The 14,233-nt window shown below is 36.0% G+C and overlaps 1 protein-coding gene across 1 annotated transcript in view; it reads right to left on the bottom strand.

Moving 5' to 3' along the window:
* Positions 1-528: 528 nt before the first annotated feature.
* Positions 529-14,233, bottom strand: part of LOC139705838 (titin homolog) — a 128,834-nt gene continuing 115,129 nt past the window's right edge. Inside the window, exons 53-58 of the mRNA XM_071612740.1 lie at positions 10,239-10,329; positions 9,957-10,013; positions 5,817-5,890; positions 5,306-5,413; positions 1,067-1,160; positions 529-587 (exon numbers count right to left, since the gene is read on the bottom strand). Coding sequence (XP_071468841.1) covers positions 529-587; positions 1,067-1,160; positions 5,306-5,413; positions 5,817-5,890; positions 9,957-10,013; positions 10,239-10,329 — 483 coding nt within the window. The remainder of the gene's footprint in view (positions 588-1,066; positions 1,161-5,305; positions 5,414-5,816; positions 5,891-9,956; positions 10,014-10,238; positions 10,330-14,233) is intronic.

Genomic DNA, 14,233 nt, shown 5'->3' with positions numbered 1-14,233 from the left:
GGTCCCTCCCACATCTCAAGAGACATGCTCAGAATGAAAAGCAAGATTTGTGCTTGCACTTGACCTGGTTGTGTCCTGAAATGTAGGAACTGATAGTGTTTCTTGCATAGTTCCCAAAAGGATATCCAATGCACAGCTCCAAATCATTTTTTCTACAGACCAGGATCATTTGAATCACCATAGACTATAATGAACATATAGAAGCTATGACCTGCTGACTCACAACAAGATTTTGAACATGGTCACTAAGAGATGATTCCTAACCGTTGCAGAGTGACAGTGTGAAATTTGTCAGCTTCTAATTCCTCTAGGTTAATTTGAATGTAGCTCTGGATTCATCCCTCAAAATAAAGTTTAGAAGAATCTGTAAGCTTTCCAAAGTTAATTTTAGATACCTGTGGATTTGGAAAATGCCCAATAACAATTCCTAATTTTTTCAACTAATCCATTTGCTGTTTCTGCCCTAAAATTTTGCCCTAGTGAGTAGCAACATGTTGCATGTCATTAACTTGTACACCTGCCTAATCATTAGGGTAAGTGAACTTTGCTCTGTGGAAACAGGTCTTCACTTCTCAATTCATTCCCAACTGTGAGTAAGTCAGAAGAGTGAAAAAGTTAAATCCTCTCCATCATTCAACTTTGGAACTGGAAACACACAAATTCTTCCCCCATTTTGAAAACCCTGTTCTTTTCCCTTCTCACATGTTGTTGGGATTTCCTACCCTCTCCTGAGTACCACTTGTTCTTCTTTACTTTTATTCTTTTTGATGATGTGTACTCACTACCTTCATCAGTCTTAATTCCCTCTTTTTTATGACCTTTTCCTTATTTAAATTTCCCTGTGATAAAAGTATGTCTCAATGCAACTCACAGTTCAGTACCTTTATCTATACATCCAATTTAACCTGTGGCTGAAACCTAATGAGATACTCCACTTCTTACATTTTTTTCTTAAACTTTACTACTTATTTAATATGCACATGTCTTGCACAATTAGTATTTACCAGTGCTCATATTTCTTGGCCATATTCTTTCCAATGTATTTAGTCTTCTATGTGGTTCTTACCTTTTACAAGTTCATTTATACCCTTTTTTGTGCTTGCATTGATCTCAACAGATTCAGAAGCAGCACACATCTCCTGATGTTTCTCAGAATCACTCTGGTAATAATAATGACAAAATGAGTTACATATAGATAATATCATCACTCTTTGCACATCCCCATATTTACATTTGTGCAGTCTTTGAATTGGAGATTAGACCATTACACTTAGTGAAACAATATTTCCTTATGAGGCATGATCTTATGCAGCCCCAATGAAGCTGAGCTCTTCTCTTCATCTAGCTACCCATAGGATAAAACTAGGAAAAATGAAAGAGGAAATGTGTTCTCTGACAACAATCACTGATACTCATATACTCAAAACATCTCACATCAGTGCTTAACTAGCAATGTGTGCATTCTCCCAACAAAACTAAGAACACAGTAGAAAACAATCAAAACTCTTTTGAGACTGGAACTTGATGTTATATAGATTTGAAATTTTAGACATAGGATGGTTAAATTTAATTTTTTAAAAATTTTGCTTGTGGTTGGGCATGATTCATTTATTTGATTGATTTATTTTTATGTGATGCTGAATCAAATCCTGGGTTTCACACATGCAAGGAAAACAGTCTTATCACTAAGCCACAACTGCAGCCTGTGAGGGTTAAATACTTAATGTCAAAATGTGATATTTCATGTGATAGAGACTTTCAAATGTGTCACGTCAAGTAGGAAGAAAATATGCTTGGAATTGTTTAATTTGAGTCATAGAATCTTCCAAAAATTAATATGTTTCAGCAAAGTATTTACTTTATGAAAATTTCATTTTCAAGGAAGAGAAATTTGGAACGAAAATATGTCTACAATTAATGTGGACAAAGGAAAACACTGCATTTGGGTAGAGTATGCAAACATCTTCATTGAAGAAAGTCTTGGAATTCCATGGAAGGAATACACTATTTAATGACTGAGTATTTTCAGAGATTTGAGCCAGAAAAACTGGTGTATGGCTACATAATGAATAAGTCAGGCTGTTTGGAAATGCTGGAAAGCCACAACAGAGAACCAGTGATGAGATGAAATACAGAATTCATGGATTTTTTTCAAAAAGAAATGCATTCATTGAAGAAATACACTGCAGCATTGCCAGGAAAAAGTAGCAGAGCACAAGTAATGAATCTCTCCTTTTGAAGGCTGAGGAGAATCTCACTAACCCAATTAAACAATGGGAAAAGCAAGAGATACATAGTTCTTAAATCAGGAATTACAAAATGCCCACTAGAATTCAAGGAAATACCATTCCAAACTTCATTGGCATTTCAGATGCCCCCAATCAGAATGACATTTTTCAAGTATTCCAATAATAAGTGCAGTTCAGGATGTGGCAGGAAAGTCCAATCCTACACTGCCAGACTGAAAATTAAGACCTCCACATTGGAAAGCATTACGGAGATTCCTTTAGATTCTAGGAATACAATCCAGCTTTCCCACTCCTTCCAATTAATCCCAATGTATGAATCAGAATGCACACGTGATATATGAACTTCAATTTTAGCACTGAAAGTCACATTTATAGAGTTATAGAACTAATTGATACCCACCAACAAAGAATGGATTAAAGAAAACACATGGAATTTTCAGCACTGATTTTTTAAATATTTATTTTTGGTAGTTGTACACAATAACTTTTATTTATTTATTTATTTATTTATATCTGGTGTTGAGGATTGATCCCAGGGCCTTGCACTTGCGAGGTGAGTGCTCTACCACTGAGCCATAACCACAGCCTCTTCAGCACTGATTTTTAGCAATTTAGTTATTCTTGATAAATCATTATGGCAAAATGATTCCTCATATTGTGTATTAAAATACTGCCTTAAATCTTTCAAACATATAAAAGTTATAGCAGCAAGATCTTCTTAAATGTATAAAAATTATTTTAGAGAGAAAATAGGAAGCTAATATAGACTCCTTTCAACTCAAATACAACATTTTCAGCAAAGGAGAGACTTGGATTTTTGCATGGTTTTCAAACAAAGTTCAAAATACTGCCCAAATTCCTAGGCAGAATTAGATGGTGAGTGCAGGATCTTTTTCACTCTGGTTACCTCACAGAGGCTTTTTTCCTGGGATAACTGAAAAAACATACATTCCTATTTCAACTTCTATCAGATGAAACCATGGCACAAAACAATGGTTAGGAGGCACCCAAAAGAAGAATTAAAATGGGTTTTAAAAAGAATCTGAGACCAGATCTGCTGAGAGCTCTGCATAGCTGCAGCTTGGACCTGTGGTCTGACAAAGACTAAAAAGTCATGGTACTTTCATTGAAATGTGTTGTTTGAAGCTCTAAGAATCCTCATTCTAAAAGCACAAATCAACAGCCACACCAGGGATGGTAAACAATCTCAGCTGAGATGCATCTGGAGACTTGTTCATATTTCCAACACACTGGTGCTTACAGAAAGTCTCCTGGGGATTACAATAAAATCCTCAGGGCACACACCTTGGAGAAGAGTCCCATTGTAGTGACCCTGTGTGCTGGATCGGAAACCACTGCAGGTCTTCCAACTTCAAAACACAGAATCTAGTCTCCTTACAGAATGGTAGAAGTTTACCCTGATCTAATGGTGTCAGGATAGTGATAATTAGAGTGGGATGGAATCTCTCACCAGGAATACATGCGTTGTGTCTGTTGGATAGTTATTTTGAGTAGAGATCCACAGAACACTATCTCTTGAAATGGTTGTTTAGAATAATGACAGTGAAGGAGAAGTGCTTTTTGAAAATTCAAGTGACAGAAGAATGCAGTAGTGCTGGGGCATTATAAGGTGTAATGGTGTTTGCCTTCAGTTCCCAGAGGAAATCACAGATTCTGCAAGTAGATCATGCCTGCTCTTCTCCAATAGGTTGTAAGAAAACCCCACAGAGATATGGACTCTTGCCCACCTCTACATCACTGATTATAGGAGTCCATCCTTGGAGTCTGCATTACTGAGTAGTTCCCAGGGTTCAAGGGCCAGAGTGTTTGTCAGTTTCCATGTTAGATGGGTCCACAGCCCTGTGTATATGAACAAGTACTAAGGGTGAGGATTTTCTTCAAATTGTAGAGTTCCCTCATTTCTCTGGGTGAGGTGGGGAACCAAGGAGTCTATGAGCTCAGCTTATTCATGCCAATAGCAGGTTAGGCCTTTTGGGGCTAGAGCAAATAATGAAAGAGCTGGATTATTTTTGTTTCCCAGAAACCTGCCAAAGTAGGTTTCTAAAATTAGAAATCCTGGACAAACTATCTTCTATAATGTTAGTATAAGGGAAATCTGAAGCTTTTGCTGTTGTTGTTCTTGATATATTTTTGTCTGCTATTGGTATAGAGTTTTCACCTTATTTAGTTTTTCACCATCAATCTTATTTTTTTTTCTTAAAATTTAATTCCATTACTCTGTGTGTGTGTGTGTGTGTGTGTGTGTGTGTGTGGGCGGGGGGCTGTGCATTCACTATGAAGTGGCCAGTTTAGTTCTCATTTTAATTTTTCTTTTCAACGAGAGAGAGAGAGAGAGAGAGAGAGAGAGAGAGAGAGAGAGAGAGAGTTTTAATATTTATTTTTTAGTTTTTGGTGGACACAACATCTTTGTTTGTATGTGGTGCTGAGGATCGAACCTGGGCCACACGAATGCCAGGCAAGAGTGCTACCGCTTGAGCCACATCCCCAGCCCAACTTTCCTTCATTTTTAACAGAAGTTCTAATAATTGTATTATAACCAAGGCCCTTTTGATTTTCCAGGTAAACATTGTTGTTTCCTACTTCATCTCTTCCTTTTGTCGTGTTCTAGAGATGATTTTAAAAATACATTTTATTTACAGTTGTGTTTTTCTATGAACTGTGATCATTGTTGGGAGTTTATTGTCTACTATCACAGAAATACCTGTGAGTGAAACTGGCATGTGGAAAATGCTGGTTTTCAAACCTGATACTCAGATATAATTCCTGCTATGGACACATCCCAAAGAGAATCTTGAACACTACAAGGACCCACATGTAAATGTGGATGAGAACCCATGCAAATGCATGTAAGTCCTTTACATAGTAACACAGATCATATGAGAACAGGAGGAAAACAACCCTTCAGAATTTCATAATTTCCCAAAAATAGCATCCAAAATCTTTGGTCTAACCTCACATAAAGAGGTAAAGTAAACATTTTCATAATTTTATTGATTTCTTGCAGACAATGGATAGGAAACAAGTATTGTTTGTACATTAGCAGAACAATACCCATCCTGAGGTGTTCTCATCCCATAAGGAGAGAGTTTTGTTTCTGATTGGAGCCTGTTCCCTTCCTCAATGGAGACACTGGAAACCTTGGCCTAGATGACAGGTAATGTGAAATTAAATGTTAAGCCTTTGGGAATGAAGATGTTTTTTCCATGAATGGATTCAGTGAGTCATTGCCTTTCATGTGTTCCTGGTTTCAAATGGTTATTTCTAAGTCTCCAAGTTATCACCCTCCACTTATGGATGGTGCACAGATGCAAACACAAACATTCTTCAAAAATATAGGAACACTGCTAATATAAAGCTTACCTGTAATCACCTTGATTTCTAAAGCTATTTTTATATTAATGATCTGTTAACATCTTTACACTTAAATATTAATTTGTGATGTTTGGATCCCCAAAGAGTGTTCTATGAGTTCAATTCACTTGGCCTAATTGATCTACTGAGAATGAGAAAAATAGAAGTAATTTGGAATTTGACACATGTACATACTTGTTGTTTGCTGTGCCCAGAACCTTCAAGTCTCTGTTGCTCTTCTTGGCATATCTTGCCCAAATGGGACTCTGCTGAAAAATGCACAAATTTTTAAACTACTTAGAAAATAATGTGAATGGCAATTAATCCAAGTAAAAAGGAACAGTAGTAATAGTCCTATCATTTTACTTTCCTCAAAATACAGTTTCAATCAAGCTTAATTTTAGGTGAATAAATCTCATGTTTGAAATTTTTATTTTGTTTGCATGAAGGCCTGGGTATTTTATCCAGGAACATGTATATCCTTGGCAAGAACTATTGCATTTATATCAAATTCCCTGTCTTAATATTTGGAGACAGGGCGTCTGTAAGTACCAAAGTTGGCTTGAAACCTGACAGGGATCTGTCCTCAGCCTTTTAAGTACCTGCAATTATAGACGTGTCCCTCTGAAGCTAGTACATATTGATATCAATTAGTAATAATTTTAGTGATCAATGCATCAGAGCACCAATTGGGGTCATACCCTGTGTCACTATGTACAATGCTAAAATAACTCACAGGTTGATCTACTTTAGGTGAAAGTGAATTTCACAGAGAAAAAATTATATTTCTATGGAAATAGGAGGCATCAGAATTTTTACTATCTCTTCTTTTACATATTATATTTAAAAATGTCCATTGTACATCATTTGTGATATCTTGCAAAAGTGATCACATTTACATCTTTATCAACAAATTTCATAGTTTTTAAAAATTTGTTTTGTTTCTTTTCATTTTTACTATTAGGAATCAGTCTGACTTGTGAAGCATCTATGATTATTGCTGTTATTCCTGATGTAAAGTCTTTTTTCTTTTGCTGGGGCTTCAACAGACATTTTATAGCTTCCAAACTGGGTAATAAACATGTGACCTGTAAAGTATTCATTTTCCTGTCTACTTCCTCATTTCCTGGACTTGAGTGGACTACTTTTATATTATGTTGCAGTCAGCATTTTTATTAATTTCCACCACAGTTGAGTTTGTGATAAGAGCCTTAGAAAACAGGTGCTAGCGATGATTTATATTCTAGAGATGGAGATAGTGGAGACTTCAGAAGTGAGATTACCTACCAGAGGCTAGAAATACTCAGAGCTGAAAGGCTGTACATAGAGACAGGGTTTAAATAGGAACATGTTTTATGATGATTTAGGGATTGGTGAGAGAAGAGCAAGAGGACAGTGCAGGCAGATAGAGGGAACAAGATAGAGACTGAGGCAAAATTTACATTATGAAAGATTCCTAGGAAAGTTAAGATGCTTGGACATTCATGTTCTAAAGAGGGACAATGGTCATATGTGCAGTATATGCATAAATAACAGGACCATCCTCAGTGCTATGAGCAGGTGATGATGAAGAAGGACCTGTGCATGAATGGAGATGAATAATGAGAAGGCAATAAGTGCATTAGCAAGTTGATGCCAGCCTGAATGGAGGGAATATTTCCAGAAATACAGAGGATAGAAAATTGTCAGTGACCTTTTTACAATGAAGATTAATGACATGAACAAAGAAAAAAGGTAGGCCACAGGAATGTATGGTTTTTTACCTCACAGTTACAAAGATTTCAAATAAGAAGTGCAGTAAAGTACAGCTAATGTGAATGTTGATTTTCTTTACCAAGTAGTCTTTCTTACGGTAACATCTTCCTATGTTCAGGAAACTCCTTTAGGAAGAAGGTGGGCAATTTTCTGAATCTTGGATATATGAAACACACCAGAAAATGAGAGAGGTCTGTGGGAGAGGTTCAGTGGGAGATCACTGCTTAGCATGTAAAAGGATCCTGTTCAGTGCCCAGCATTGAGAAGAATAGGAACAAACAAACCGTGTCAAAGAAATATGAGCAAATGTTTCTTTGGTATATGCAAGTATATATTTGATTTACAACTCTTAGTCAAAATTTCTGGAAAACTGTACTCCAACAAATGGATATCTATGTGCAAAAAAGGGCCAATAAAAGCAGTAAAATGAATTAAATATGTGTGTTGAGTAAAGCCACAAGACTCAAAGTACTTAAACAAAATCAGGAATATGGGCTCAGTAATATTTACACAGTTGAGTTTTAAAGGAAAAATCATTTTTGGAATGACCAATTATAGAAAGACATAGGTATATATACCAGTGTCAAGATGCAGAATGATCTGTAGTCAGAGGAGGAAAGAAGAAGCCTGAGAAATTCAGTGTCAAAGCTGAGTTAAAAATGTGGCAGTGCAAATCTTTAGTGAATCTTACCAGAATCATTTAATACATTTTATTATGTTTCCTAATCTTCATTTGCCTTATAATTAATAATTCCAAAATTGTTATGAAATTCCCAGGGAAGATATAATTGTTTGCTCATCATGGAGAGTTTTCTGAGCTATAATTAGCTCAGATATATGTGCTGAGAGCATCAGCTAACACCATCTCAATGTTTGTTCATACCCATGTGGGAAACTGGTGTGTCATCTTTTCCTTTATCCACTCGTTTAACCAACATCAGTTTTATATTTCCTCTCTTGTATGAAGAAAGTGATATAACATGTATGGAAAAAAAAAAGATGTATGATAAGGCTCAAAGGATTCAGACAAGGCCAACCCAAAGACAAATTGTTTTGAAAACTTAAAGAGTTATCAGATATCAATAAACCATTGTGTTTTAAAGAAATCGGTAAATACATTAAGAGTAATAGTGTTAGTGTTTGAGGAGTAAACTGAATAAAAGTTTCTGGTTAAAATTTGAGTCTGGTGTGGCATATGTAGACAGCTTTTTAAGGAATTGCACACAAGTCCCAGATCATCCCAACATCTATCTGCTTTCTAGAGTTCAGAATTTTTCTCAGTAATACGGTGCATTCCTGTCATGTCCAGGGACATGGTTTCTCACAAAAATCAATAAAATAATGATGAAAGCAAAATATTAAGGATGTTAATAAGAAATGTATAGATGAAAATATTAGACTTCTTTAAAGTAAAGAATCCTTAAAAAAATGCAATGTTGCTACTCTGAATGACACATACAAATACCTCACACAATGTGGTGCCTACTAAATAAGAAGGGGAGAAATTGGTAGCTGTAGGGTACCCTGATTCTTCCAGCTGCTACTCGTTCTTATCATCTTAGCACCAGATTTTGACTTGAAAGCAGACAAACTGAAGAGAGCTGACTAGAATTCTCTCCATTTACTTCTATTTTCTACCTAAATGCTATTTCCTCCCCCCTCACTTTCCCTTTAGTTTTTCCAAAAAATCCATAAAGTGGGAGCTTCCCTTTTTCCATTTTACACCCTTTATATGGATCTTTGCCACTATTTGTTGCCTGCCAAAGTAACAGATTTATCTTAGAAATATCATTTCTTCATCTTAGTCCTATGTCCTTTGCACATCTCAAGAGACATGCTCAGAATGAAAGCCAGATTTATGATTGCACTTGATCCGGTTGTGTCCTCAAACTGTAGGAATCAATAGCAATTCTTGCATATTTCCCAAAAGGAGATACAATGCACAGATCCAAATCATGTTGTTTATACATCAGAATCATTGGAATCACCTTAGATTCTAATGGACAAGTAGAAGCAAGAGTTTCAAGATGGTGCCCAAAGGATGATTCCTTATAGTTGCAGAGTTCCCGTGTGAAATTTGTCATCTTCAAATTCGTCTAAGTTAATTTCAATGTATCTGTGGATTCCTCCCTAAAATGTCCCCACAAATTAAAATTCATAAGGATGTGTAATATCTTCATTGATAATTTTTCATTATTAATTTTAGATTAGATATCTGTGGATTTTGGACATGCTTAATTACCATTCATACTTCTTTCTACTTTTACATTTGGTGTTTCTGCACTATCATTTTGCCCTAGGCTGTATCAACATATTATATGTCATTAAATCATTTGGGGTAACTGAACTTAGCTCTGTGGCAACAGGTATTCACTCCTCAATTTATTCCCAACTGTGAATAAGTCAAAAAGGGTGGGAAAGTTTTACTTTCCCCTTCACTCAACTTTGGGAATGGAAACATGCAAATTCTTCCCACATTTTGAAAACCCTGTTCTTTTCCCTTTTCAAGTGTTGTTGAAATTTCCTACCCTATCCTGACTACCATTTATTCTTTCTATTTTTTTTACTATGTGTACTTACTGCCTTTCTCAGTCTTCACTCCCTCTTCTTCTGTTATTTTCCTTATTTCAGATTTACCTGTGAGAGAAGCATGTGTCAAATGCAATTCACAATGCAATTCCTTAAGCAATACATTCAATTCAACCTGTGGCTGAAAAGTAATGAAATACACCATTTCTTATATTTATTTAACCCTACTATTTATTTTAATAGACATATTTCTTTAACAAGTACTGTATGCCAGTGCTCATATTTTTTGGCAATGCCCTTTACAATGTATTTTGTATTCTATATGGTTCTTACCTTGTCCATGTCCATTTATTGTCTTTGTGCTTGGTTCAAATATCCTGGACCCACAAGCAGCACACACCTTTTGATGTTTCTCAGAATCACTCTGGTAAAAATAATGACAATAATAAGTTTCATATAGCTTTCTGCATCCCTCTCTGACCATCATTATATTTATACTTAGGAAGACATTGCAATTGCAGATTGCACCATTACATTTTCTGCAACAATATTTCCATATAAGACACAATTTCACATGCTGTCTTGATGAAGCTGAGCTCCTCTCTTCATCTGGCTACTGATGGGGAACATCAGGAAGAATGAAAGAGGAAATGTATTCTCTTACACCAAACTCACTGATATACATATATCCAAAACAACTAACATCAGTGTTTAATTAGTAAGCTCTGCATTCTTACTCAAATCTAAAAACAGAGTTGAAAATTTATTTAAAATGCTTTTGTGAATTAGATTTCATGTTTTACAGATTCAGTATTTCTAACAATGAAGGGCCAATTGTTTTATTGATTTATATGATACTTGTTATGATAAGACCCTTCCAATGGGTCACCTCCAGTAGGAAGAAAATACTCTTGGACTTGTTTCATTTGAGACTTCAGAAACTTCCAAATATTTACCTGATTGAGTACTAAAAGAAGAGAGAGTCAATAAGAGAATGTATCTATTTTGTATTCTAACTTGTTACATATGACAGCAGAATGATTACAATTCATATTACACATAAAGAGCACAATTTTTCATATCTCTGGTTGTATATATAGTGCATATTTTATGTGAACAAAGAAGCACACTCAATTTGGTTAGAGTATGCAATACTTTTCATTGAAGAAGGAACTAAAAGGAATTTCAAAACAGTAAGGCAGTAGCACAGCATCACACTGAGTTTCTTGACTGACTACTTTCAAAGTTTTGAACCAGAAAAACTGATGAATCTGCATAATGAATAAGACAGCCTGTGTGGAAATACTGGGGACTCTCAACAGGAATCAGTGACCAGATGAACACACATGTGCCTACACACCATGTAGGGTCAAGCCACTCAGATGACAGGCATTTCAAGTTCTTTTCCATATTATCACCACACTGATATTGTAGACACCATCCTGGAAATTACAATAAAATCCTGAGGGCAAACACCTTTGAGAAGTGTTCTATTGTAGTACCTCTGTGGGCAACACAGAAATCATGGCTTTAAAAACAAGAGGTGCGATGGTATCTTAGGGTGGTTTTGATTTGCATTTCTCTGACTGCTAGAGATGGTGAGCATTTTTTCATGTACTTGTTGATTGATTGTATGTCCTCCTCTGAGAAGTGTCTGTTCAGGTCCTTGGCCCATTTGTTGATTGGGTTGTTTGTTCTCTTATTGTCTAATTTTTTGAGTTCTTTGTATACTCTGGAAATTAGGGCTCTATCTGAAGTGTGAGGAGTAAAGATTTGTTCCCAGGATGTAGGCTCTCTATTTACCTCTCTTATTGTATCTTTTGCTGAGAAAAAACTTTTTAGCAGTTAGATTGGCAGCCATTATGAAGTCAAACAACAACAAGTGCTAGCGAGGATGTGGGGAAAAGGGTACACTTGTACATTGCTGGTGGGACTGCAAATTGGTGCAGCCAATTTGGAAAGCAGTATGGAGATTTCTTGGAAAGCTGGGAATGGAGCCACCATTTGACCCAGCTATTCCCCTTCTCGGTCTATTCCCTAAAGACCTAAAAAGAGCATGCTACAGGGACACTGCTACATCGATGTTCATAGCAGCACAATTCGCAATAGCTAGACTGTGGAACCAACCTAGATGCCCTTCAATGGATGAATGGATAAAAAAAATGTGGCATTTATACACAATGGAGTATTACTCTGCATTAAAAAATGACAAAATCATAGAATTTACAGGGAAATGGATGGCATTAGAGCAGATTATGCTAAGTGAAGCTAGCCAATCCCTAAAAAACAAATGCCAAATGTCTTCTTTGATATAAGGAGAGTAACTAAGAACAGAGTAGGGTCAAAGAGCATGAGAAGAAGATTAACATTAAACAGGGATGAGAGGTGGGAGGGAAAGGGAGAGAGAAGGGAAAATGCATGGAAATGGAAGGAGACCCTCAGAGTTATACAAAAGTACATACAAGAGGAAGTGAGGGGAAGGGGAAAAATAATACAAGGGGGACAAACGAATGTCAGTAGAGGGGGCAGAGAGAGAAGAGGGGAGGGGAGGGGAGGGGAGGGGGGATAGTAGAGGATAGGAAAGGCAGCAGAATACAACAGACACTAGTATGGCAATATGTAAATCAATGGATGTGTAACTGATGTGATTCTGCAATCTGTATATGGGGTAAAAATGGGAGCTCATAACCCACTTGAATCAAATTGTGAAATATGATATATCAAGAACTATGTAATGTTTTGAACAGCCAACAATAAAAAATTAAAAAAAAAAAAAAAAAAAAAAAAAAAAAAAAAAAAAACAAGAGGTGCATTCATAGAAGAAATAGATGGCAACAGTGCCAGGGAAAACTAGTGATGTGCAAGCAATGAATTCCCCCTCTAGTGGGTTGAAGAGAGTCTCACAAACCCAATTAGGCAATGGCAAAAAGCAGGAAATAGGAAGTTCTCAAATCAGGAATTACAAATTGTTCATAGATATATCACATTTGGTCAACATCATACCATGATTTTATTCTCTTTTATTGCTGAGTAAAATTCCATTGTGTATATATGCCACATTTTTTTTCCATTCATCTACTAAGGTCATTTAGATTGGCTCCACAATTTAGCTATTGTGAATTGTGCTGCTATAGGAGGGGGAGTAAGGGAGGAATAGATGAACTCTAGATAAGGCAGAGGAATGGGAGGGAAAAGAAGGGTGCAGGGAGTTAGTAAGGATGGTAGACAGTGATAGACATCATTATCCAAAGTACATGTATGAAGACATGTGTGAATTGGTGTCAACATACATTATATACAACCAGAAATATGAAAAATTGTGCTGTACATGTGTATTAACAGTTTTAATGCATCCTACTGTAATTTATTTTTTAATCAATGAAAAAGAAATATCATTTAAATCTGAATTGATATTTCAGATGTCCCCAGTAAGAATGACATTTATCAAGTAGTCAAAAAATACATGCAGTGCAGGATGTAGCAGGAAAGACCAATCCTATACTGCCAGACTGAAAATTAAGACTTCCACACTAGAAAGCATTTTGGAGATTCCTCAGGATTCTAAGAATATGACTGCCATATGACCCAACTTTTCTACTCCTCGATCAGAACCCCAGTGTGTACCAAAACCAGAATGCACATGTGATTTATGAATGTTGCTGTTTTAGCACTGAAAGTCAAGATTATAAAGTTATGGAACTAACTCTGATACCCACCAACAGTAAAATGTATTTAAAAAAACCAAAAAGATACTTAGCACTGAATAAGTAGGAATGAACAAGTAGCAATATACTTATTCATTGTACTCCACTCTGTCAAAATGAATCCCAACTCTTTATATGAATTCAGCACCCTAAAATATTCTAATATACAAAAGGCACAACAGCAAAATCTCCTTAAGTATATAAAGAAAAATATTTTAGTAAAAATAGGAAATTAATGTAGATTCCTCTCAGTTCAAATACAACATTCTCAGCAAAGGAGGGAGTTAAATTTTTTAAGGTGAATCAACCAGTATTCAAAATACTGCCAAACATTCTAGGCAATATTCAAGAGCCTCTTTGCCCAATGCACATTATCCATACTTTTTTCCCAGATTTCAGAAAAAAAATTCATTCCTATTTTTTAATAAGATGGACCTCTGTCACAGACAGTGGTTAATGGAGGTACTCACAACAAGTATTAGGGTGGTATAAAACTGAAACTGAGACATAGATCTGTTGATAGCTCTGGGCGGCTACATTTTAGTTCTGTGGTCCACCTAAAGATTAAAAGTTCCTGGCACTTTCACTGAAACATGTTGTTTGATTTTCTGTGACAGCAAGTGC

This window comes from Marmota flaviventris, chromosome 5 (assembly GCF_047511675.1).
Source record: "Marmota flaviventris isolate mMarFla1 chromosome 5, mMarFla1.hap1, whole genome shotgun sequence".
NCBI lineage: Eukaryota > Metazoa > Chordata > Mammalia > Rodentia > Sciuridae > Marmota > Marmota flaviventris.
This window is presented reverse-complemented; position numbering and strand designations above follow the sequence as displayed.